The 25,360-nt window shown below is 44.6% G+C and overlaps 1 protein-coding gene across 2 annotated transcripts in view; it reads left to right on the top strand.

The window, feature by feature from the left end:
* The window catches only part of MAD1L1 (mitotic arrest deficient 1 like 1), a 277,755-nt gene extending 264,799 nt beyond the window's left edge, over positions 1-12,956 (top strand). For both annotated transcript variants that reach the window (XM_081965617.1, XM_081965618.1), the window contains exon 18: positions 12,142-12,956. In XM_081965617.1, coding sequence (XP_081821743.1) covers positions 12,142-12,300 — 159 coding nt within the window. In that variant the 3' untranslated portion in view covers positions 12,301-12,956. The remainder of the gene's footprint in view (positions 1-12,141) is intronic.
* The last annotated feature ends 12,404 nt before the right edge of the window (positions 12,957-25,360 follow it).

The raw sequence follows: 25,360 nt of genomic DNA, 5'->3' as shown, positions 1-25,360 counted from the left end.
GGGACTTTCTAAACAAGCCCGATAAGAAGATATTAGAAGCCAACGTGGCCACCGAGTGGATTGAAGGCAGCAGAAGCGGCTTCACGCAGGGCGTTTAAGAGAAGACCTACGAGCCGAGTAAGTGCACACCTTGCTACCCAGGGCTGCCAGGGTTGTTGCTCGAAACCCGGTGTGTCGTTGTGCACCACAAAGGCATCGCTTCTTCCAAAGGGGAAGGAAACTGTGTAGATTTTAAACGGGTGGAAAATCAAGGGAATCGGCGAGCGACGACCTGTTTGCGTTCGGAGTTTTGGTGGGCAAAAAAACAAGGATGCTCCGGGGCATTTTTTTTCTTTTTCTTGGGCAGGTGGCATTTGACAATCTTGCTGCAACTTGCTGATAAAACTTGGCCTATTAATTGCTGTGATCTCTTTTTAATCCCTTCCAAGATCATCCTGACACCATGTGGTGGTGTTTCTACACAGCTTGCGGGGTCTTATGGGAAGGCTCTCTGTGGCAAGCCACCATCTGAGGTTTAGAATGGAATAGAGCTGGAAGGGACCTTGGAGGTCTTCTAGTCCAGCCCCATGCTCAAGCAGGAGAGCCTATACTATTTCAGTTAAGTGACTGTCTAGTTTCTAGCTAAGTTTCTTCTTAAAAAGCTCCAGTGATGAAGCCCCCACAACTTCTGGAGGCAACTTCTGTTCCACTGGTTAATTGTCCTCCCTGTTAGGAAGCTTCTCCTTAATCCCAGGTTGCTTCTCTCCTTGATTAGTTTCCATCCATCGCTTCTTGTCCTGCCTTCGGGTGCTTTGGAGACTAAGTTGACCCCTTCTTCTTTGGAGCATCCCTCAAATACTGGAATACTGCTATCATGTCAACCTGTAATTCGCATCCTGTAATTCGCAACCGGAGCAGCTAAAAATCCTAGTAGCTAAAATTTAGGAAGGAAACTTAACCCACCAGGCAGTGTCGTCTTACTACAGGCAGTCCTCAAACTTACGATCATTCATTTAGTGGCCGTTTGACGCAGCACTGAAAAAAGAAGCAAATTGGAACCGGTCCTTGAATTTCGACTATCGTAGCATCCCCTCGGTCATACAAAATTTGAGCCCTTGGCAACCGGCTCTTGGGTCACCTCTTGGTGACCTTCCAGACTGGGTTCCTACAAGCAGAATCAGTGAGGGAAGCCAGATGGTTCCACTTAACAGCCACAGTTATTCCCTGAACAACTGTTTGCACACACACAAAAATGGAACGTGACTCACTTAACAACCGTCTTGCTTGGCGATGGAACGTCTGATCCCAGTTGTGGTTGTAAACCAAGTATTATCTGTTTTATTCTTTTGTGACTCAGTGCGTGACAAGCAAATCCGTTTTCCCTATTAAAAATCTGATCCGGGCATTACGATGCAACCCCAAAGACGAAGCGATTTTTGACTGACAAGCCGTTGTTATTCTGCTGCATTTTATTCTTTTATTTTGGTTGTGTTGCCTTGTTTGTTGGTGTGTTGGTTTTCCGCTTCTTTTTCTCCTTTCCTGCGTTATCCGAAAGCGACTCCTGTCTGAAGGATAACGAGAAGAGGGCTGAGATGGATGCCGGCACTTGAGGCTCTCACCGCTAAACCCCAATAAAACCCACTTCAGAGGCAGCTGGCATCTAATGAGCTTCAGGATGGAGGGTGTCGTAGAGAAGGAGAGCATATAAGTGGGGATGATTGCCAGTTGATAGTTTGGATGGGATTTAGCTGGCTCTTAAAGTTACGCGTGACACTTGCAGCATCCTGGGGTTTTGTGATTGCCATTTGCAACCTTCTGGCAAGCAGAGTCAAAGGGGGGGGAGGGGAGCCAGATTCGCTTAATGACGGTTAACAATAGCAGGGAAGGCTATTGCAGTGAGGGGAAACTTCCTGTCCTGACCAAGGCTTCCCAGAGCCTGAAGCAAACTCCTGGTCCTGACAAAAAACCCTTTTATTCATTTGTGGTGAATTCTGCTCGTTCGCATCCGGCAAAGTCTTTCAAGGAAGGATTTACAGTCACAGACCTTCTCTGGCTTGGAGAGCTGCCAGGCCGATCTCTGCAGAACTTGGCAAAGAGTCTCGAGTCATGAACCAATGAAGAAGAGAACAACCATTTGTCTGGGCAGTAATGGTTAACCTTTTTGGTACCAAGTGCCCAAAGCATGCGCCCAAAACCCCAACATGCAATGTGAGCACAAACACCCTGAAGGCCCCTCCACCTCCTTCACCCATTTTTGGCTTCCAAGTTGGTGCAGGAGGCCTTCCAGGCTCAAAACAGGGTGTTGGACCAGATGACCTCCAAGGTCCCTTCCAGCTCTGTTCTTCTGATTCTCTTAACAACAATGGCAAAAAAAAAAACCACTCCTTAAAATCAGAACACACTTAAAAACCACCTTGCTGAGCCATAGAAATTCTGGTCCCATTGTGGGCAGACGTCAAGGGCTGCCTGTAAATATGATTGAACTCGTTACAAGCAAAGCCCCATCCAAAGATACCCAACAATCCGAGACGAGGATAAGCGCAAGGCCCTTGCAGAAAACTAGCCATTCTTCTCCCTATATCTCTGGCAATTGGAGACCAAAGATCACTCGGATGTTCCTCATATTACCTTGTCACTTTTCGTATCCCGTTTTTCGAGTGCTAACAGGTTGTCTACTTGAGCATCGGAGATGATTGCTGGAAGAACTGATGCAGCGAGAAAGGCCAGATGTTAAAGATACTTGAGGGCTGCTGTGTGATTTAGTGCCCTTCAGGTTGTGGCTAATGAACTAGATGTTGTCGCCAGAAGGATCAAAACAAGAAAAATATAACATTGGACTCTGGAAGCAGCCACCAAGCGTGCTCTCTTCCCTCCGAAAGCTGGATACGATCCCTTATCCCATCATGCATAGGGAAAGGAAGGGTAATTAATATGAAGGATTGATAGAGGTGACGGGATTTCTCCAATAAATTGATAGCAAGGATGGAGATCAAGAGGAGAGCAGGGATGTGACAGATGCTTCACAATCTGGGATGCCTATGGCCTGATTGGCAATAATACAGGGGTTGAGAATTTATCTGGGCATCTTCTATGGACATAACAGCATAAATGAATCTTCAGGTCATGCTCCCAACTTTCAGGAGACAGGAACTTTGGTTTGCTGTCTCACACCTAGATTTGAGGAGACGTTTCTGTTGTGGCCTGCCAGTGACCAGCAGAGCTGGCAGCAGAAACGGACAATGAGGAGGGTAGGGAGGAACATGGGCCAGTCCTGGAGTCTGGGGAAGGCTCTGTGTCAGAGGCAGAGAGGGGGCCAAGACCGTCTGACAGTTATCAGCTGCCTTCAGAGTCAGACATCAGTGAAGCAGATGAACAGCTGGAGCCTGTTCCCAGTGTGCGCATGTGCAGAGCTGCCAGGAGAAGGGAACAGCTAAGGAACGAGGGCCAACTCTGGAGTAAAGCCGCAGGTGGATGGTGAATGGCCCCTCCCATAGGGAATAAAGAGGAGCGAAAGGGGAGTGGAGTTTGCAGGAGTTCAATTCATTCGAGTGAATCTGTTCCAGACTCCTTGCCAAGGAATTGCTGCTACAGCTTGGCGTTTGGAAGATATCGGCCTGGTAGCTCTCCAAGGACTGATAAGGTCTGTGTTTGCAATTCACCCTTGAAAGACTGTTTGCCGGGACTTTGCTGGATGTGAATGCTAGGAATTCACATTAGCCAAATAAAAAGGGGGTGAGAATCTTTGGGAAGTATCCAAGACGCAACTCCCCAGCCAAACTGAAAACGGAGGGGTGGTATCGTTGAGCCCCCTTGCCTGAAAGATGCTGAGCGGAGGAGATCAGATCAAAAGCAACAGGAATGTCGTTTGAACACAATTTATTCCTGGCTGCCATTCAGCCTCTGTTGCTCTAAATCAAACTTTTAAGACCTGTGGCTGGGGAATTCTGGGAGTTGAAGTCCACAGGTCTTAAAAGTTGCCAAGGTTGGACACCCCCGCTCTAAATGCTGAAATTAACTTCGGGTTTCTTCGCCTGGAGAAAGCAGCAGGTCACTGGAGCGAGAAGAGAATTTCAGTTCAGCTCCATATGACTCCCAGCTTCTAAGTATTAGCACAGTAATGAATTTCAGTCCTCACTTGGAGAGGAAAATATCATGGAAGGCTGTCAAATTAATTGATCCTCTCAGTGGTTCCTCTTCTGTTTTCTGCCAGGCAGAGCTTGCTGATCTGTTGAATCGTTTCCCAAGTCAACCTGCAATCCGAAGCTGGTGATAGCTGCTAAAATCAGAAAAAACACAGCCCTTCTGGATTCGAAGGAGACCTTTTAAGTTGATTCAAATAAGGGGACTGTTGTGCTATCTGTTTGATTGCTTCTGAGGTCAACACGGGTCATGATAGATGACTAGAATAGAACAGAACAGAATAACAAAATGAATAGAAAATAGAAAGGAGTAGAGTAGGCTAGGGCAGGATATAGAATAGAGTTGGGTAGGGTAGAGTAGGGAATGAACAGAACTGAATAGAATAGAATAGAATAACAAAATGAATAGAAAAGAGTAGAGGGACCTTGGAGGTCTTCTAGTCCAACCCCCTGCTTAGGCAGGAAACCCTCTGCCATTTCAGACAATAGGTTGTCCCATCTCTTCTTAAAAACTTCCAGTGTTGGGGCATTCACAACTTCTGGAGGTAAGCTGTTCCACTGGTTAATTGTTCTCACTGTCAGGAAATGTCTCCTTAGTTCTAGGTTGCTTCTCTCCTTACTTTCCATCCGTTGCTTCTTTGTTCTGGTGCTTTGGAGAACAGTTTGACTCCCTCTTCTTTGGGTGGTGGAAAGAGGGAGGGATGGTCTGCTCCTTCTTTGTGGTACAAGATGTGTGTGATGGAAAAGACAGTGGTGGGGTTGCCATGTCCGATTTTACCTGAGCCTGAGCCCCCTGTGGGTATCCTCCAGCCCTCTGTCCAGCTTTGACATGCAATACGGTATTACCAAAATAGTGCTCCTAATAAATGTCTGGTTTTCTTTGGAAACTTTGCTCGAGGCTCATGAATCAATTAGGGCATCTTTCGGAAACCTGACATCCTGCTTATGCAGGGGGTTGGACTAGAAGACCTCCAAGGTCCCGTCCAACTCTCGTATTCTGTTCGAGCAGGGGCTTCTTCCCTCTCCTTCTTTGTAGACCCACATCCTCTGCTCAACGTCGGTGACTTTGCCTGAAAGTGTCAAAACACATATTGCTATTCTTGTTTCCTAATTTATATTGAAGTTCTGCCTAAGGGCACGAAGCTGTGATGAAAACAGAACTTAGAAGAGCAAAGATGACTAAACCTAGTGTGAAGTACAGATGAGATTTGCTACCCCAGCCTGAGCAGGGCTTCTTTGTAATGGTGAGGCTGTGGAGAAGGAGGACAAAAAACTCCCATAATTGCTTCCCTTCCTTGTGTGAAGCTTCCCGATGATCAGCAGCCGATACTTTTGCCGCTGGGTGGTCCAATCGTACCTAAACCGTCCCACAGAGACGGTGAACAGGAAGAATACACCTTGCTGATCTCAGGGACATCGCAAAGTCCCTGATCGATCCAAGAGAAGTTCTTCAAGCCGGCGACAAAAAATCCAGCCATTAGGCTGATGAAGTCGGGGTGGCTCCAAAATGGAAGGATACAGAAAGAGAAAGTGTTTCCAGCTGGTGAGGAATTTTTACAGTTTTAAAAGAGACTGCCTATAAAAAACATAAAATTAATTTAAATTGGAGAACAGAATAAATAAGCTGCAGAATTAAGTTTGAAATGGTTTTGGACAGTAGGTTATCTTACTTTTTAAATGCTATGTTCATGGATGGAATTTATGCAAGTCTTTTAAAATGAATGGATTAAGTTTTCTTCTTCTATTTTTTTTTCTTTTATTATTCTTTGTAACCTATGGGCTAAAATTCTCCTTTTTCATTACTGTGGGTCTTCTTCTAACTCATTCAAGAATTGGACTTTTTAAAACTTGAAATACAAAAAAGAAACAAAGAAAATTGCAACAATAACACTGCTACTCGGAGGCTGGACGTTTGTGTATTGGAAACAAAACACTTTTACTTTTCTCACTGATTATCCTGGCGTATCCAACTCAAGGGGGTGGGGGGGAATAGCTTTTTCCTTCATTTGAAGTCATTTCTAATTGTCCGTCCATTTTTCACTTTATATATCAAGATGGCAACACAAGGTCAGAGATCTTGGCAAGAAGCTATTGTTGTTGTTGTTGTTGTTGTTGTTGTTGTTGTTATATATGTACGTATAAAAACACAGTCAGTCGACTGCTCTCACTGTACAAAAGAAATATTGTAGACAAGAACTTTGTCATTAAAGGTGCGGGAGGCTTAATGGAGGAGACGCGTCTTCCTTCGATGGATAGAAAGCAAAGAAGCATCCTTGAATTGTTGAACCGTCCTGGGGCAGGAGACGTGTGTCGCATGATGTCACTCGAGACATCAAAACCTGTCAGTTGCTAAGTTTTAAAAGCTACTCCATGTGCTGAGCCATCTCCCAAAACTGCCACCAGCCCCATGATCCATATTCCTCCTTTCCCGTTTTTAATTTTTCTTGCCTTTCATTAGAAATGATTGACTTCTTCCTGGGGACCTGATATTTTGAGGAAGCTGATTAAAGAGTTGGGTTTCAAGGGGGGGAGGACTTTGATCACAGTGTCTCCCCCCGCTTTAGAGTGAGATATTTAGAGTAATCGTGCAAGTCTTCAGAACCCAGCTGTTGGAAATTTCAGGAGTCTATAGCTCCTTTTTGTGGTGTCTTCTTCTCATTCTACTGTCTTTGTCAGGAGTCGGCAACCTTCAACACCCAAAGAGCCATTGGGGCCCGTTTCCCACAGAAAAAGAAAAACCGGGAGTCACAAAAACCTTCCCGTTGCCTGACTATTTCCTGGGCGGCCACACAACTAGCATATGTAGTTGAATTCAAGATTGTTTTCTTCTGAAACTTTTTTTTCTTGGATGTATCCCTGGTTGGCCTACTGGGGGTCGAAAAACTCAATGAATTGGATGCCGGCGGATGTCGCACATTGGCGGTTATTTTTGAGAGAGGGGGAACCGCAGCAGAGGGATGAAAGCGCCACGGGTTGCAGCCCCCTGGTCTCGGTTCTTCACCCCTTGGGAAGGTGGTCAGAAGATGCTTCTGGAAATCGTGAACGTTGTGGCTGTTTCAGGAATTCTTGCATACCTGGGAGTTTATTCTACCTATTTCACAAAAAAGCAATTCAGCTTAGCTTAGTTATAAGTTCCTGATACGTCTTCATATTTCAGCCCAAGATGAGATGAGATGCGTTGCTCCTATTGATCCCTCTCTGGAATCTACCCCGGTTGACCGGCTGTGGTCTCCTTCTCATTTCTTCTGGCCCTGTTTCATGTCAGTGGCCTTGAGTCCTGAGAAGCAGCCTCAGTGTCAAAACAATGTCATAAATCAATAAATCAACCAACAGTGCCCCAAATAATTGAAATGCCCAGCGGGGAAGAGTGGTCAGTCTGATGTTTAGAAGCACTGCACACTTTGTGTGCTGGACAAAGCTCGATCAAAACAGGGGGTGTATCTATCCCCCAACTCATAATCAGAAGAAATAAGCAACGTCTGCAAGACAAATAGAATTTGGAGCCATCAGGATCTAAGCACGCAAATGTCCTTTCTGCTGCTGGAATTATTTTGGCCACCTCTGGATTTTTCTCAGTATTTAGAATCTTCTTCCTCTTCTTCTTTGCCTTCTAACTCCCCCAATTTCAGAGGAGAAAGGGACTGTTGTTTGAGGAAGGGACCCCCTTGTGTCCTTCTTAGAACCAGAGTGGAAATTGTTCACCTCCCTTTTTCCAAAATAAAATGCCTCCCCCTTCCTCCCTTCTCTTCCCCAGCCTTTCATTTTCTACATCAAGATTCCAGCAGGGGTATGTCGGAGGAAGCAGTCTTGTGTTTCCAGAGACGGTGCTTGTGCACAGACAGTGAGCTTGCTGACATTTAGAAAAATCTCAGAATCTTAAGCAAGAGGGGAGAAAGAAAGAAGAAGGAAAAAAACCAATGGATTTTCCAGTGAAAAGGTCAAGGCTTGAGGGGAGCGGATGTAAAACGAAGAGAAAGAAAAACATTGCTTTAACATTGGGGTTTTCGCGCTCTGCAACAGGATCTGAGACGGATTTAGAAAATAAGACACCAAACTCGGAAAGAAGAGCCGGACAGCGGCGAGAAAAAGCGTCGCCCTGCGAGGATGGGGTGGAAGGACATTTTTCAACCATTGCCCTTCCGAAAAGAGAGCAGATGTGTGGGGGGAAAAATTAGCAAGACGTGATTTAACCCTGTGAATTTGCCCCCGGATCTGTGAACGTCTTAAGTGCTGCTTTGATTTGAACTGGCAATGCTATTTGGCTCGCCGGAGGGAGAGTCAGGAAAAGAGTTTCCTTTTTGGAGGTCTTGTCATGTCACTTTGGGATTCTCCAGCAACGTCTGGACATGCCCTTCTGGAGGTGTTGGAGAAAGTCCTCGCAGATGACATGACGCATCTTTTCTGGCATGAAAACTCGCCTGAGCCGTTAAAACGGCTTTGGGTTGTATTTGTGCTGATAAATAAATAAAGGGACACATATTTGGGCATACCAGGGGTTGTAACACAAATACATACATACATACATACATACATACATACATGGTTTATACGTGCTTGATTGTGTGTGTGTGTGTGTGTGTGTGTGTATGTATGTATGTATGTATGTATGTATGTATGTATGTATGTATGTATTTGTGTTACAAATACCCCTGGTATTCCCAAATGTGGGAGGAAGCTCACTACTCCCTCTTTCTGTCCTTCGGCTCATTACAGAAAACCATCCAGGCAGAAAACCATATTTTTTACTTTTAATGTTGCCTTTTTATATTTGTGTTGTATTTGTGCTGATAAATAAGTCTCCCTTTATTTATTTATCAGCACAAATACAACACAAATATATATATGAAGAGGGAGTAGTGAGCTTCCTCCCATATCTGGGCATACCAGGGGTTGTAACACAAATACATACCTATTTCCCTGGCTCAGCTGATAAGGAAGAGAGCCTGTGGCTTAGTGGCAATTACATCTGCCTAATATGCAATACAGCCCTGGTTCGATTCCCAGTAAGGGTATGGCTAGCTGATGAGAGCTAAATAGCTTGAAATAGATCTATACTAGTCTCCCTTTATTTGTTTATCAGCACAAATACAACACACACACATACACACAATAATATATATTATTTTTAAAAGTGCCTTTAACTACAGTTATGTCACATGGTTTATACATGCATGACTTGGGGTCTGTGGGAATGATCTTGTGATGGGGGTCAACCTATTCTCCAAAGCGCCTGAAGCAGTGAGAAGCCACCCCAGAGTGACCAGAAGTCAATATCAGAATGACCAACAGTTTCATTCCACACCATCTTCCTTTGGGGTCGTAGAGTCAATGTAGAAGATGTTGCAACCAGATTAGCGTGAAGAAAAACAAATGGACTTGCAAGGAAGAAAACATGCCTGGCAGGGCAAATGACTGTATAAATCACCAACACACACACACACTTTTGCCCTGGTGATGCTACCTAGCCTGCTCGTGTGACGCCTGCCAGTACAAGAAGCAAGGACCTAACGGGCAGAAGATGGCTACTTAACAGGGTCAGGCTCGGAGCTGAGTTGAAATATTCATCCTTCTGTTTACACCCTTCGTCTAGGGCAGCGTGTGCCTCAACCTCCGCCACTTTAAGATATGTGGACTTCAACTCCCAGAATTCCCCAGCCGGCTTTTAGGTTTAAAGCCCTGAATAATTTAACAGTTTCTAGTGTTAAAAGGAAGATGGATGAGGCACTTCGCTCCCCAGGGGAGGGTAAATCTTGTCTTAAGCAGGAAGGCAGTTGTGCTAAAGGCTCCTGCGAAGGATGCCAAGAGTTAGCCCTGCAAAATCTGGAAGCCCACCTTGTCACAAGCCAGGTGGGCAGGCAGCCAACTGTGCATTTATTACCCGGTGTGTTAGAAAAGAGACACTCTCTAGAAGTGCTGGCGGGATTAGAAACAGGTTTTGCGTTGGAGGAAGAGAAGGCAAATCAACAGCAAAGAATCTATTGCATCTCAAAGCTTTAAGATTGATTTGGGGCATTTTTATTCATTCATTCATTCAACAAAGTTGGAAGGGACCTTGGAGGTCTTCTAGCCCAAACCCCTGCTCAAGCAGATCCTATATCATTCCAGACTGCTTGTCCAGTCTCTTCTTAAAAACTTCCACAACCTTTGGAAGGGAGCCGTTCCATTGATTAATTGTTCTCACTGTCGGGAAATTCCTCATTTCTAGGTTGGTTCCTCCCATTTCTGTAGCTACCCATCTCAATCATTGACTCTGGGCAGTTCGGAATTTTTAACCAATGGGTTGAGAAGAACCAAGCTTGGAAGATGTGGAGGACATCTACAAGCCAAGAATAGACCAACTCCCATAAACCCTCCAAAAGTATTTAATTTAAATATCCACTAATTAAGCTTGTATTTGATGCATTTTCTTTCATTCCAATCAATTCACAATTAAATCCAGTTATGGCAAATATCCATTTGATCATACCTCCGCCATCCAGGCAGAAGTTTTTTTTTAAAAAAAATTAATTTTATTTATTATGAAATTGATTTTGATTTCTATCCTCCCTTTATTATTGTTTGCAAATAACTCAAGGTGGTTGAGCTATTGAGTTATAATTGAAGTGTAACTTGATGCTGTAATTGAATTACACTACTGTATAATTATAGATATAAAACTATATAATTATAATTATATATTATAATATATAAAATCTATAATTACGTAACTAGATAATTGTACTACATAATTGTGTAGTTGTGAAGCTATGTATGAGGGGCGTGGATGGCTCTGCGGTTAAAGACGCTCCAATAACTCTCCTTTGGAAGAGATTGTTAGAATATTCATGACTGGGAGAGACATGGTAACAAGATCAACCAATGAATAGGCATAGCAACTAAGTCAGCCAATGGGAGCGAAAACAGATCTGAGTCTGTGCTGAGAATTGAAACTGAAACTAATCTGATTGCTCTGAACTCTGAGGTGAAACTGTTCTCTCCTGCTTGCATTCTGCTTGTAACTTCTACCCTGTTGAAAGAATCTACTATTGGCATTGTACATTTATTCATCTGTCCTAATGTATATAAAGACGTTAATGAATCCAGCTGAATCCGATATCTGTGTTTGCTTTCTGGATTTGATTTTTCTGCAACAAACTCTGACAGAGATGTCTTCCCTAATTAAAGGAATGGTCCTCTCTCGTGTCTTGAGGTTGGTTGGAGCAGAATCGTTTAGAAATCTAATGGAAAACAGGTCTCCAATTGTAGAATAGCCAATTCACCATGGCCAACTCGTTACGGGATGCTGCGGGAAAATTCTATTTAATTTTTTAAAATGATTATTTTAATTGTTGTCATCCACATTTCATTTTATCCCTCCTTTGGCATCCCTTCTGTAATGATTCTGTTCCGCTGTTGTTTTGATAGTAGTGTAACTCTTAACCCGCAGAGAGTTGACCATGGCGAGTTGTTGTAGACCCTTCCAGTTGGATTATCAGATCTTCCCAAACGAGGGAAAACCAGGAAGAAGAATGGGGAGGAAGAGGAGGAGGCCCTTGATGGGTTAAGACAATCCATCTTTTCTGGGACAGGGGAAAGAGGGGTTGGCATATGGCTTCACCCCCTGTGGGAATCGGGGTTCTTTATCGATTGCCTTCTGCGGTGCTCCCTTCTCCTGCCCCTCTTCGCTCAGCGGCTCCTTTCAAGTTAGTTTTCAAAACGTTCTCCGCGTTCTTCCATCGCTGGATTAATTCATTATTCATCTGAGAGTTGGTGCGTGGGGTATTATTGTTCGGAGACTGTGGAGATGCAGAAGCTTAATAATGGCCCAATTAAATTGTGTGTTGAACACCTGCCCAGCAGTAGATAAAATTACCTTGATTGGAATCGGATAGCAACAGCAAACATACTACAACATAAATACGGTTTTGGAGAGGTGGGGGGAAGGAAATGGCCTCCGTGGGTATAATAATGGTTTTCCTTTCTTCTTTCTGTTTTTTTGTTTGTTTGTTTTTGTTTTGTTTTGTTGTTCTGTTTTCCCGCATAGACTTCCAGATCTTCCGGGGCAAAGATGCAGCTGCTGGAAACCGAATTTTCGCAGACGGTCCGTGACCTGATAGAACTTCATCTCCTGCAACAGGACAGCATCCCCGCCTTCCTCAGTGCCGTCACGCTTGAACTCTTCAGTCGCCAGACCGTGGCTTAGCCACTTCGGCCGGGTGGGGTAGTCCTTGTGTCGGCCACTTGTGGCTCACAGATGGAGAAGTCTCGCAGGGTGTCGGCTGAGGGGCCAATCCGTTGAGAGGAACCGGCCTTTTTTCCTCTTTTTAGTTGCTCTCTGGATATTTCAGGAGCTTGTAGGGGTCCTTCCGTGTTTTTCCTATTTGCTGAAGAAGTAACCTAATCTTCCTTCCTTCCCCCCTAACCCTTCCTCCATTCCTTCCTTTCTTTTTTCCTGCTTTCTTTCTTCTTTCTCTCCCTTCTTTCCTTCTATCTGTTCTTCCCTTCCTCTCTCTCTCCTAACCCTTCTTCTACCCCTTCCTCCTTCCGTCCCTCCCTCCCTTCCATCTTTTCTTTCTTCCTTCTTTCTCTCCCTCCCTCCCTTCTATTGGTCCTTTCCTCCCACCCTTCTTTTCTCCCTCCCTTCTAACCCTTTCTTCTACTACTTCCTTCCTCTCTCTCTGGGGGTGGGTGGGGGTTTGCCCCTCACCTGCAAAACCACTCTGCTGTGCTCCGCCTTCTGTTTAACGTCCCTTCTTCCGTTTGGAGAAGCTGAGGCAAGAATTGTTTTTAAGCTTGGAAGTGGCAACCTGTGTACTAATGGATCGAGGGATCTGGCAAATAAAAGTTGATTTGTGCGTTGGGGTGGCTTTTATTCCGGATGCATTGCTGCGTCTCTTCTGCAGGGCTGCAGTTTCTTGGTGCAGGAATGCCCAAAGAGGGTGGGGAGCTGAGCTCTTGGAATGGGGGGGGGGGAGGAAAGCGTTTTTCTGAGTGGTCCATCCTGGAAAAAAGGGTCTTAGGCCTCGTCTCCTTTGGAGGAAGAGAGAGCAGAGGGTCAGCATCTGCTTGCGAAAACGTCACACCTGATGAGGGTGGCCCTCCGGGAACAATCTTTGGCTCAAGGCACTTGAAGCAATTTGGTCAAAACAATGGCTGAGAGCCAGTTTTATCCGCCCTCCTTCCCTTTTTCTCATTCTCTTTCTCTATTCTTTCTCTCTCATTCCCTTTCTCCCCCTTCTCTCCTTACCTTTCCTCTCTTTTCCTCCCTCCCTTCTTTTGTTTCTTTCTTTCTTTTACACCTCTTTCTTTCTCTTCACTTTCTTTTTCTCCCTCTTCTCTCTTTTTCTTTCTCTCTTTTTGTCTTTCTTTCCTCCCTTTGTCTCCTTACCTTCCCTCTTTCTCTTCCTTCCTTCCTTCCTTATTTTCTTTCTTTTTGTCTGTCCTTTTCATCTTTCTTCCTCCTTTTCACTTTCTTTTTCTCCCTCTTCCTCTCCTTCTCTCTGTTCCTTTCTCTCTTTCTCTTTCTTCCCCCTTTCTCTCCTTACCTTTTCTCTCTTTCTTTTCCTCTTTCTTTTCCTTCATTTTCTTTCTGTCTGTCTTTTTCATCTCTTTCTTACTCCTTCTCACTTTCTTTCTTTTTCTCCCTCTTCCTGTCCTTCTCTCTCTTCCTTTCTCTCTCTTTCTTTTTCTTTCCCCCGCTTTCTCTCTTTCCCTTCCTTCCTTTCTTCCTTATTTTCTTTCTTTGTCTGTCTTTTTCATCTCTTTCTTCCTCCTCACTTTTTTTTCTTCCTCTCCTCCTTTCTCTCGCTCTCTCTTTCTGTTTCTTACTCTCCCTGTCTTTCTTTCTTTTCGCCTCCTCTCTTTTTTTCTCTCCTCTCTTTTTTCCCCCTTCCTTCCTTCCTTCCTTATTTTCTTTCTTTCTGTCTGGATTTTTCATCTCTTTCTCCTCACTTTTTCTCCCTCTTCCTCTCCTTCCCTGTCTTTCTTCCCTCTCTCTTTTTCTTTTTCTCTCTTTTTTCTCTTTCTCTCCCTCTCTCTCTCTGCTGCTCAGGAGCTTGCCTGAAGATGGATGGCCTGCCCCTCAGCACCAGGGAAAGGGACCTTATTTGTATGCACCATGTGGTGTACAGAGCTGCCTTCATCAGTCATGGAGAAAATGAATTGTGACGTCAGCTCCGACTTCCTCAATTGGCCCAATGAAAAAACCCACAATTGCTTGTATTGAAAAAATAAATAAATAAACCACCCACAACAACAATTCACTGCCATCTTCCAGGAGAAATGAAGTAATTAATAGTTTATTATCAACCCAGTATCTTGGCAAAACAGAGGCTCAGTGGAGGGAAGAGGCACAAGTGGACTCAAAATTGGATAAAGAGCCTTCCTTCCATTAGGCCGTGGGCTCCCAGAAGTTCGATTCGTGGTCAAATGGGTCCATGAAAGAGGGAAAGGGAATCTTCCCTCTTAAGTGTGGGATGCTCTGGGGATTTGAGATCAATGTGACGGAATAATCTACGTGTCCCACCCTAGTAAGATCTGTGTCCCATTTCTCATCGTTGGTGCTCTCTGGTTGATTTTTTTTGCAATGTATCATCAGCCAAACTAGGTAACATCATCAGCCAAGCTCAAGGTCAAAGTTCACCAAGGACCCCCCTGTTCCTCCTCCTCCTCCTGTCACAAACCCCACTCCCTTCTAGCATTGATGATGTTACATAGTTGGGTCATGAAATGTCTGCAAGAAAAAACTAAGGTCATAGACCAAGGACCCCACAGTCCTCTTCCTCCTTAATTCTACAAAGCCTGCTCCTTTCTAGCACTGGTGATGTTACCTAGTTGGGTCATGAAATGTCTGCAAGAAAAAAGCACCAAGGACCCAACAGTTCTCCTCCTTGCAAGCCCCACTCCCCTAGAGTCAGGAATGACTAGCACATGTGTGCGAGGGGAACCTTTATCTTAATTTTATGACCATTAGCCACACTATCTCCTCTCCAGGGAGTCCTTCCTTCTCATTGGGTGGCCAAAGAATTTTGAATTTCCTCTTCAGGATCTGGCCTTCTAAAGAGCAACTATATCTAAAGAGCAATCTATATAAATTAGTGTAATAAATAATAAACATTATTAGCCCAGATCAACGCAACACTCGCTTCGCATCTGGTGGTCAAAAAAACCTAGAGTTTTAGTCTCTAACATTCTTGCTTAACACTGTAATATTTTAAAACAAGTTTCTCTTCCTAAAGTTATTAGGTTTTTTTCCAATTTGAAAATATATATATAAAAAGATGGTAAGAGAAAGAGAGAAAGAAAGAAAATCAAATCAATTGCCCATAATGTCAGATACAATGGAGCGAACCAGGCTGAGAAATTGTCCCAGGATAATATTTTTATTCCTTTCTTGCCAACTTTCCTGGGTGGATTTAATAAACCCACTCATCTAGTTATGTCGATCTGTTCTGTTCCTGCTGTCACAGGGGGTTGAAATGAGATATTTTAGTCTTCCGAAGAGTGGCAAATGCAATGCCTCAGGCTTAACCTTCAGCTGTTTCAGATGTTGGAGGCAGAAGGAAGACCGGTTCTCTGCCATTCCATCCAAATGCTGTTAATTCTTCTAGGGCCACCTGAAGTTGGATCACAACTGCTAACTGGTGAATCAAGAACGCTGTGACTCATGCCAGCCACATGGCCACAGAGACGTCTTTGGACAGCGCTGGCTCTTCGGCTTTGAAACGGAGATGACACCGCCCCCTACAGTCGGGAACGACTGGCTCATATGTGCAAGGGGAACCTTTACCTTTAGAATATAGTGGTTCAACAAATAGAGGCATTTTACCCTCCTGATGGAACCAGCTAGCTAGCATGTTCAGAAGAATGAGACATTCCAGTTTGCAGGTACTCAAGAGTCAAATGGTTGATTGCTCTTAACTGGCTTAACCAAGTTCGAATCGCAAATAAACCCCAGTTACGAGGAAGGAAGAAAACATGCCTTCCTCCGGTCCAGCAAATTGAACCGTGCTTAATTTCTAATTTCAGACAGACCCAAACAGCAGCCTTTGGCTCCTGTATTGGTATTAAGCTTAATGAATGATTTTTGTCTTCCCTTCCTTTATAACTTACTTAATTATAATTATAATTTACTTAATTATCTGATAGATTCCCTTGCTCCTTTTTTTTCTAAAAGGAACTTAAAATGGAAACTAAATTTTGCATCTCAGTTTACAGAGCCTGCTAACTAGAATCCAACAGCCAATCTGGGACTGGGTCTTTGAGAAGGCAAGGTTTTACATATTCATAACGTTAATCGGGTTCAGAGGTATATTTGCAACAGATGAAAAGAATTAATTAAAACTCATTTGCATAAGGAGTGTTGCTTAACTGCTGGCACCCTATTAATGCCGGCAACGTCAAGAGACGGAGGTTGTCAAAGAATTAAAAAAAAATAGTAATAATCAAGAAAGCAGAAATTGCCAGTAAGATGGGTATTTTATAATTGCTTCTGAAAACTTTGGGAAACTAAATTGTAAAAAAAGTCATTTTCTAAATGTATATTGTTATTATATCTGTCTAGCTGGACCCAAAAAAATCCCAAGATTATATGCTTAAAAAATGAATATTTGTCAATGTTTGCTTTGGAAATTGCCCTCCAAACAGCCAGTTGTAATCTGGAAAGAATAAAATAAATAGTGACATCATAAAATGACACTAGTCAAGCAAGAAAAAAAAACAGAAATGGAGACCAATATTTTGCAGATTAATTTAACGGTGCTTTTCCAGATTGGCATTTTTGGGAGTGAACTTGGGTGGGAAGGGAACAGCGTTCTGTGCACCTTCGGCGTTGAGTCATGCCGGCCACATGACCACGGAGACGTCTTCGGACAGCGCTGGCTCTTCAGCTTTGAAACGGAGATGAGCACCGCCCCCTAGAGTCAGGAACAACTAGCACATATGTGAAAGGGGAACCTTTACCTTTATGTCAAATACTACCTGTAATCTCTCTTTTTTTAACCCAAACTACAAACAGACTTAGTTTCTTGTTTACACGCACAGCCTCCTTAAGCCTCAATCCAATGTGCGGTTTGAAATGTACCCAGGCGACACACTGTTTAGTGGAAGATGGATTATTTGTACTGAAATAAAATTTAAAAATTTGGAGATTTACAAAAAGGGAAAGAAATGAGAAAACAAAACCACTCCTGGGAATGCTCCCCTCCTAAAGTCCATTTCTGCTGCAGCATTGATGAAATCGCTTGTTCATCAAACGTGAGAAGTGGCTTATTTTTTTCCCCAGCACCACAAATTTAAAACACACACACACACAACTACCTCTCTGTTTTTATTGGGCTTTGAATAACTGCCCAGCACCTCCTGGCTCTAAATAGTTGCCAAACTGTAGAAAGGGAACAGTTCTCCAATCAATCTGGAGAACTGAACAGCTGAGTCATTGGTGCCATCCATCACAAGGCACATAAATACTGCCAGGCTGGGAAAGACACCCACAGTGGAGGAGAAATGCACGGAGGTCCACATCTACTCTGCATCTTCATGGGAGAGACCCTCACCTGTCTTTCTGGCTCCCTCCCTCCCTCCCTCCGCGAGAGACCCTTCTCAAATCAAAGTTGACGCTCGAGGAAGTTCCTTTGGGCCATGCACTTCAGTTTTTTCTTACTCCCCGTTGCTGTTGCAAGCATTCATCACTCCTAGGTTGGTAGAACCAGGCGAGGAAATGACTTCGGTGAAAATCGAGCCAGAATTAAAGAGCTGCCACCGAAAGAATTGTAGGAACGATCTCTCTGAGATACATTGAAGTGCCATCGATTAGATGTCCCAAGTCTCAGACGGCCAACTGCCGTAGATTTACTGGGCCAATGGGCCCCTTAGATTTAATGTCCGTGGCCCCAACTATTGGCTCCATGTAAACCGTTCAGGTTGCATTGGAGACCATAAAAGGGGCCTATCGATGGGGCCAGGCTGAGACTGGTGGTGGTGGGAATTGCTTTATGAGTTTGAGGCTGAGCATGGTAGGGCTTGGCTCTCAGTTCTCAGTTCTTCTACCATTTCGAGAAACATCACAATGGTTACTAGAGAGATACAGCTGATCCTTGACTTTCAACCCACACATCTAGTGATGTTCAAAGCTACAGCGGAGACACACTGGAGAAGAGCCTCATGCTGGGAACAATTGAGGGAAAAAGAAGAAGGGGATGCCAGAGAAGAAGGTGGCTGGATGGAGTCATCGAAGCAGAAGGCGTGAGCTTCAATGGACTCCAGAGGATGGTAGAGGACAGGAAGGCCTGGAGGAACGTTGTCCATGGGGTTGCGATGGGTCGGACAACATTTCGCAACTAACTATGGTAGCTACAATGGTATTGAAGAACAGCTGATCCCTGACTCTGAAGGCAGCTGATAACTGGCATACGTCTCTGGCCCCCTCTCTGCCTCCGACACAGAGCCCTCATCAGAGCCTTCCCCAGACTCCAGGACTGGCCCATCTTCCTCCCCAACCTTCTCACCGCCTAAATCTGCTGTCACCTCCGCTGGCCGCTGATGAGTCACAACAAAGATTGTAGAATGGGGCAAAACTCACTTAACAACTATCTTGCTTAGCCACGGTAATTTTGGACTCATTTGTTGTATTTACTGTAATGATGTTTTCACAGCAACATCCTGAAGGTACCTTGACTTTCACCCTGGGACTTATTCCAGAAAAAGTCATCCACATAGGAACTCAGTAAATATTTACTCTTTCTCCTTCAGCATCCGTAATGGCCGTTATCTTACAACACAATCTTATAAAGGCAAAATATCTCCCAGTGTCTTTATAATAGCAATCCTAACAACACTCTGGGCACAATCTCCCTGGGGATTACTGTGAATCGCTTCTGAGCGGTTATAAAAATGTGGGGATTATGGATCCGATCAAAGATACTCTTGTAGAATTTGTAACAGCTGCTGTTGGGAGAATTCTGCAAATGGTCTGCTAGGAAGACTTAATCCTTGTTTTAAGGAGCCATGGGAAACTCTCGGATCTCCTAAATTTCCCAGCATCTAATGTCACCAGGAGAAGCCAGGTTGGTGGTGTTGCCTATCCAATTTTGGGATAGGAGATTTCTTTTCTTTTTTACTCCTGATTTTAAAAACATAGATCTGTCAAGCTTCTCGGAAGATCAATGCACCCATTTTTATTTCTTGTTTTGTAGTGGAAGAGAGATGTGTGTTGTGGCCCGCCATCGGCCAGTGGAGATGGCGGACGATTTGGACAGTGAGGAGGTTGGGGAGGAAGATGGGCCAGTCCTGGAGTCTGGGGAAGGCTCGGATGAGGGCTCTGTGTCAGAGGCAGAGAGGGGGCCAGAGCCGTATGCCAGTTATCAGCTGCCTTCAGAGTCAGACAGCAGTGAGGCTCCTTGTCCCGACAAAAACTCCTTTCATTAATTGACTGTGAATTCTGCTCATTCACATCCAGCAAAGTCTTTCAAGGGAGGATTTACACTCACAGACCTTCTCTGGCTTGGAGAGCTGCCAGGCCGATAGCTGCAGAACTTGGCAAGGAGTCTCGGAGAGTCACGAACCTATTAAGTGAACTAATTGTCTCCTGCAAACTCCACTCCCCTTTCGCTCCTCTTTTATTTCTTCTGAGAGGGGCCACCTGTGGCCTTACTCCCAAGTCGACCCCTGTTCTTTAGCCGTTCCCTTCGTCTGGCAACTCTGTGCATGCGCACACTGGGAACAGGCTCCAGCTGTTCCTCTGCCTCACTGATGTCTGACTCTGAAGGCAGCTGATAACTGTCAGATGGCCTTGGTCCCCTCTCTGCCTCCGATGCAGAGCCTTCTCCAGACTCCTGGACTGGCTTTTGGTCCTCCCCAACCTCTTCACTCTCCGTATCTGCTGCCAGCTCCACTGTCCACTGGCGGCCCACAACACGTTCCACCTGACCCCTTCTTAGAGAGCAATGAATGGACAGGAAGCTTAAGAAAGTTGGGAACCATAGAGACCAGCATTCAACTTGTTCTGTTTCCCTTGGCCTGTGCTAATATTTCTTTCTGGGTTCCCCCCAACCCATCTTTTCATTAAGGCTCCAAGAAAATCCATTAAGGGCTTCCGTAAACATAGGTTTGCCCCCAAGACATTTCTGTAGGGACTAAAACAGAAGAAAGCAAAGTTCCCTCACCTGCTGTTTTCTTACCAAACCTAACTTCAAGACCGGGCATTAAATCTCACAATACTTTTTGTCTCGCTAGGCAGTGAAAATGCCATAATGATAGCACATGAGCAGAAGCACCATTTGCTCTCATTCACAACACCCCACATCAGCTGCTGGAGGTGACCTCCAAGCTGGCCTAATAGTAGGGCCGGCCATCCATAAACATCCCATTAAATAAATCGGCTTCCATTTCTTTCCGCTTCCCGAAAGAACTCAAGCTGGTTTTGTTGAAACACCCTCCCGCTAATTGCAGAGTTCTGTCTGCAGATTTGACGGCCAAATTTCATTTCTCTGTCCCTATTTTTCTTCTTTCTTTCTTTCTTTCTTTCTTTCTTTCTTTCTTTCTTTCTTTCTTTCTTTCTTTCTTTCTTTCTTTCTTTCTTTCTTTCTTCTTTTCCTTACTTCCACCAAGTAACAAAAGCCAATCGGGGTCCGTTATTGACAAGCACAATGTTCTGACCTAGGCTTTCCCAAAAAGCACGAGGCAGAGTCCTGGTCCCAATGAAACCCCTTTTATTAAACAAATGTAAATTTCTCTCATTCACATCCAGCAAAGGCCTGGAAAACAGTCTTTCAAAGGAATATTTATGACCACAGACCTTATCTAGCTTGGAAAGCTGCCATGTAAATATTTTACAAATGAGGTGCTGTGCAAGGAAAGACTGGGCACAGAGTCTCTGGGATTCACGGACAGATCTTCACACTCCTGAAACGAATCTAATGACTGAACAAATTAATTGTTTCCTGCAAAAGCCCCCTCCTCTTTCACTCCTCTTTTATTTCCTAAGGGAGGGGCCAAACACCTTCCACCTGTGGCTTTACTCCCAAGTCAACCCTGATTTCTGAGTTGTTCTTTTCTTCTGGCAGCTCTGTGCATGCGCACACTGGGAACAGGCTCCAGCTGTTCCTCTGCCTCACTGATGTCTGACTCTGAAGGCAGTTGATATCTGTCAGGTGGCTCTGGCCCCCTCTCTGCCTCCAACGCAGAGCCCTCGTCCGAGCCTTCCCCAGTCTCCAAGACTGGCCCATGCTACTCCCCAACCTCCTCACTATCCAACTCTGCTGCCAGCTCCATCGGCCATTGGTGGGCCACAACCCACAAGAAATACCTTCACCTGGTAGGATCTCATCTCTGCTGACATCTCAATGTGTGGATGTGTTGCTTAACAAGGACTTCATTGTTATTTTTTTCCCCTCCGGGCTAAATCGGTTCCCTGGTTGAGTTGTTTTCTTTTTTCCTCATCTGCCATCTTCCTTGTGAGGTTGTTGCTTGTTGCAAGGTTTTGCTGTCTGAAAAGGGCAAAGTGCCAAGCTCCGAAAGGGCAGTTTTGAAAGGTTGTCCTTCCTCCACCCACCCACCCACCCCCGCTTCCGAAAATAACACTCCACATCTTGAGAATGGGAGACACTTTATTCTTGTGGGCACTTCAACAATGTCTCAGCTTGAAAGGGTGTTGGGAGCCCTCAGAAAGCAAAGGTGACCTTCATGGTGAGAACCTTGGGGATTTCAAGTCTTTGTCCCCTGCAGTCCATGAGAAGGGACTTCTGAGAGCTTTAACAGAATAACAGAGTTGGGAGAATTGTCTATGGAGATGCTCAGCCATCCAGGTCTTGTTCCGGAGATGTTCTTCAAAAGGCAGCTGGACTTATTCAGTTTTTCCTGGAAAACATGTTGCTTCTCTCATCCAAGAAGCTTCTTCGTTTTTAAGCTGAAGTTCAGAGCCAAAGAAACTTATTGAATGAGAAGCGAAATGTTTTTAAAGGGGGAACCCCTCCAACAAAGTCTAGTTGCCTTTTGAACAGTACCGTTGGCACATCCAGGACCCAAATGAGGTCTCCTCGGATCTTGGTGGTCTTCTCTGTCCTTGGAAGTCCACCCCTTGCCCACTCAACCCAAACCAACCCCTTGCCCACTCAACCTAAACCAACCCAATTCCATCGCTGCAGGAATTAACTCCACAGATGGCACTCCTCAAAGACACAAGAACTCTACAGTGTTGGCTTAATAGGAGAATAACACATCAGGCGGCTGTCACGGTATGTCGGTAGAAACGAGAAGCTTGTTTTCCCCACTTTGTCGTTCTGCCTGCTGATGAGCACTCAGAAATGCTAATAGATTCAGAGTTGGTTTCCGAACTGCTGCTCTGCTGCTGGAGGCTAAAAATAGTGTGCTGTGGTGCAGCACAGTTGGAAATCACACTTGTTGACCCAACTTTTTGTAGGAACAGATGAGCAGGCAAAGCTCCATCTAATTTCAACCTCGCTGTCTTGGGGATCTGTTTTCCTTTCCTGGATCCCTTCGTCCTCTTTCCTGGCTCAAATCTGGCATGTCCAACATCCTATTTCTATTTAGTTGCCCTGGGAATGCCAGCCTTTTGAGGAATGCTCTTGGTTGTTTTAATGCGTAGTCCAGGGGTCAGCAACCTGTGGCTCTGGAGCCACATGTGGCCCTCTCATCCCTCTGCTGTGGCTCCCTGTTTCTGGTCAGCCTCACAATTGGTAGGACTTTCGGTTAGGACAGGTAGAAGAAAATGGACACAACACTAGGAGGAGACTCTATGGTGGGGGAACTGGACTTCTGGTCAGCTCCAGAATTGAACAGGGGACTATCAGTTAGGACCTTTGTGGCTCTTTGTTTAAGGTTGCCGACCCCTGGTGTAATCCATCAGACTTTCTCTCCACCACATTTGGTACCCAAGAAAATCAAAATGGAGTGATTTTTGAGTTTCTTTCTCATCTTTCTTGGAGCTGAGTCATTTCTTCTGCAGTGGTTTTTAACAGTCCACTCCTTCCTTCCCCATATTTTATAGGAAGGACGTTAAACTGAACGTCAAGCAAGATCGCTCAGCCTATCTCTCACCAAGTACCCCCAGCTATTTTCCCTAATTAATTACTAGTCCATCCTCCTGGCCAGGCAGGAAACCTTGTACCCTTCCAGACAAATAGCTGTCCAACCCCTTCATGAAAGCTTCCATTGATGGAGGACCCATAACTCCTGGAGGCAAGCGGTTCCATTGATTCATTGTTCTCACTTTCAGGAAATTTCTCCTTAGTTCTCAATCGGATTTCTCCTTGATTAGTTTCTAATTATAGAACTTCGGAGCTCATCAAGATATATACTATGTGAATTTAGAGGGTGGTGTTTTTTTCTGCAACAACTTGACTTGATTTGTAGCACATTTTTCACTGTCGGTGGAAAACCACTGTGTTGAGGAACGCTATTTCTTCACTTCCTTATTGCCCGTTTATTCCAACTTTTTCTGTCAGGGTTCCAAATAGCATCCAATATAAAATCCGAGGCAAGAGATTCCTCAAAGTTCCAATTTATTAAGAGAGCCACGTTGGCACATCTGGGAAAACCCAAATCTGAAAGCTTCCCGGTTTTCCCCACCCGGTTGGAAGTTCAGGATCCTGCCCCAACAGCCACAAATTCATTCCATGGTCCATTCTTCCACTGCCATGATGACAGATTCCACCCATCCAGTTCCGGCCAGGTGCAGAGACCAAGATGACCTTGGCTTTCTAAGAAGAATGCTATTATGGCTACACATCACCCAACTCCATATAGTCCCCCCTCCCATTTTTCCACAATAGAAAGTAAGCAGTAGAAAGTGTGGTAGGCCTCAAGTCCCAAAGAAAAGATGACATTTTCCTCCTCCTCCTTTTCAATCGCCAGCAGCCCTCCCCCACCCCAAAAAAGTAGACTACCCTTCCAAGCGCTTTTTCTATTTTGCTACCAATTCATTTTTAATTAACGGCATTGATTGCTGTTTTAGGTTACAGTGTCTTAATTGTGCCTAAGTTTATAGTCGATATGATGTGTTTTATTGCTGAAATAATCTACTCTCTTGAGTGCCGTCAAAGAGCAATGCTGACATCTACGAAAATGATAACTAGCGTCATGGCTAAGAGTTTTGAACAGATAATCCATCATGTATTTATCTAATTTCTTTTTTTTAACAGAAGATTAGCTAGTAGCTGCCATCGGCTTCATCTTGTAGAACTGACATCTTTTAAGTTAGCTGACCCCCCCACAAAAATCCTGTCCATCTCATGTTGGCCTGTTCTTAATTTAATGCACATACAACCACTTGGGGAGATATTCCATTCTTGTAACGTAAGAAAGGATTGCATCTCTATCCTGAAATTTACCATGTTTTCCCGAAAATAAGACAGGGTTTTATTTTCTTTTGACCTCTGAAATAAGCGCTTGGTTTTATTTTCGGGGAGGTCTTATTATTTTTGAGGTGCAGGAAGCGGCGGGTGTGGTCACCTCATGGCTGCTGCTATGTTGCAATATTTTTGGGAAGGGCTTATTTTAGCGCATGCACTCAAAAGTCCAGTTGCCTCTTGAAAAATTACCCTTGGGACATCTGCTTTCAGTTTTGCATCGAAGCTGGTGAGATATCGCCAGAAGCTCAAAGAGACGGGGAGTGGGGATATGAATCATGCTCAACCCTTGAGAAGTTTGCACAGAGCCATGGTGGTGCAGTGGTTAGAGTGCAGTACTGCAGGCTATTTCTGCTGATCACTGGCTGCCAGCAGGTTAGCAGTTCAAATCTCACCAGGCTCCAGGTTGACTCAGCCTTCCGTCCTTCCGAGGTGGATAAAATGAGGACCCAGATTGTTGGGGGCAAGAGGCTGACTCTGTCAACCACTTCAAGAGGGATGTAAAGCACTGTGAGGCGGTATATAAGTCTAAGTGCAATTGCAATGTCACCGTTTTCATAGCCAATAGCTGTTGTCAAGTTTATCGTCAGACCTGCTTATATGTATTTCCTTTGTTAATGTTGTATCTTATAGCCATGAGTTCCTAGGAAGATAAGCGTAGGAAGTATCATGGAGCTATTTTCTCATTTCAGGCAGGAAACTTCTGCAATCTATCCTAATAATACCACAGTGTGGTTTCCTTCTCGGTGCCCGGTGCGTAATTTAATGCACATCAATCATATTGCTCTATCTCGACTTCTGAAAATGCATTCTCTTCCCTAAGCAGAAAAAGCAACAATCTCAAACCAAATTAGCTTTTTCTCTTGGGTGGGTGGGGGGGTTAGGCCCAGTGCCCTCCGC

This window comes from Natrix helvetica (assembly GCF_964273705.1).
Source record: "Natrix helvetica genome assembly, chromosome: 13".
In the NCBI taxonomy this organism is placed as follows: Eukaryota; Metazoa; Chordata; class Lepidosauria; order Squamata; family Natricidae; genus Natrix; species Natrix helvetica.
The sequence above is the reverse complement of the archived record's forward strand: the minus strand, read 5'-3'. Positions and strand labels throughout refer to the sequence as shown.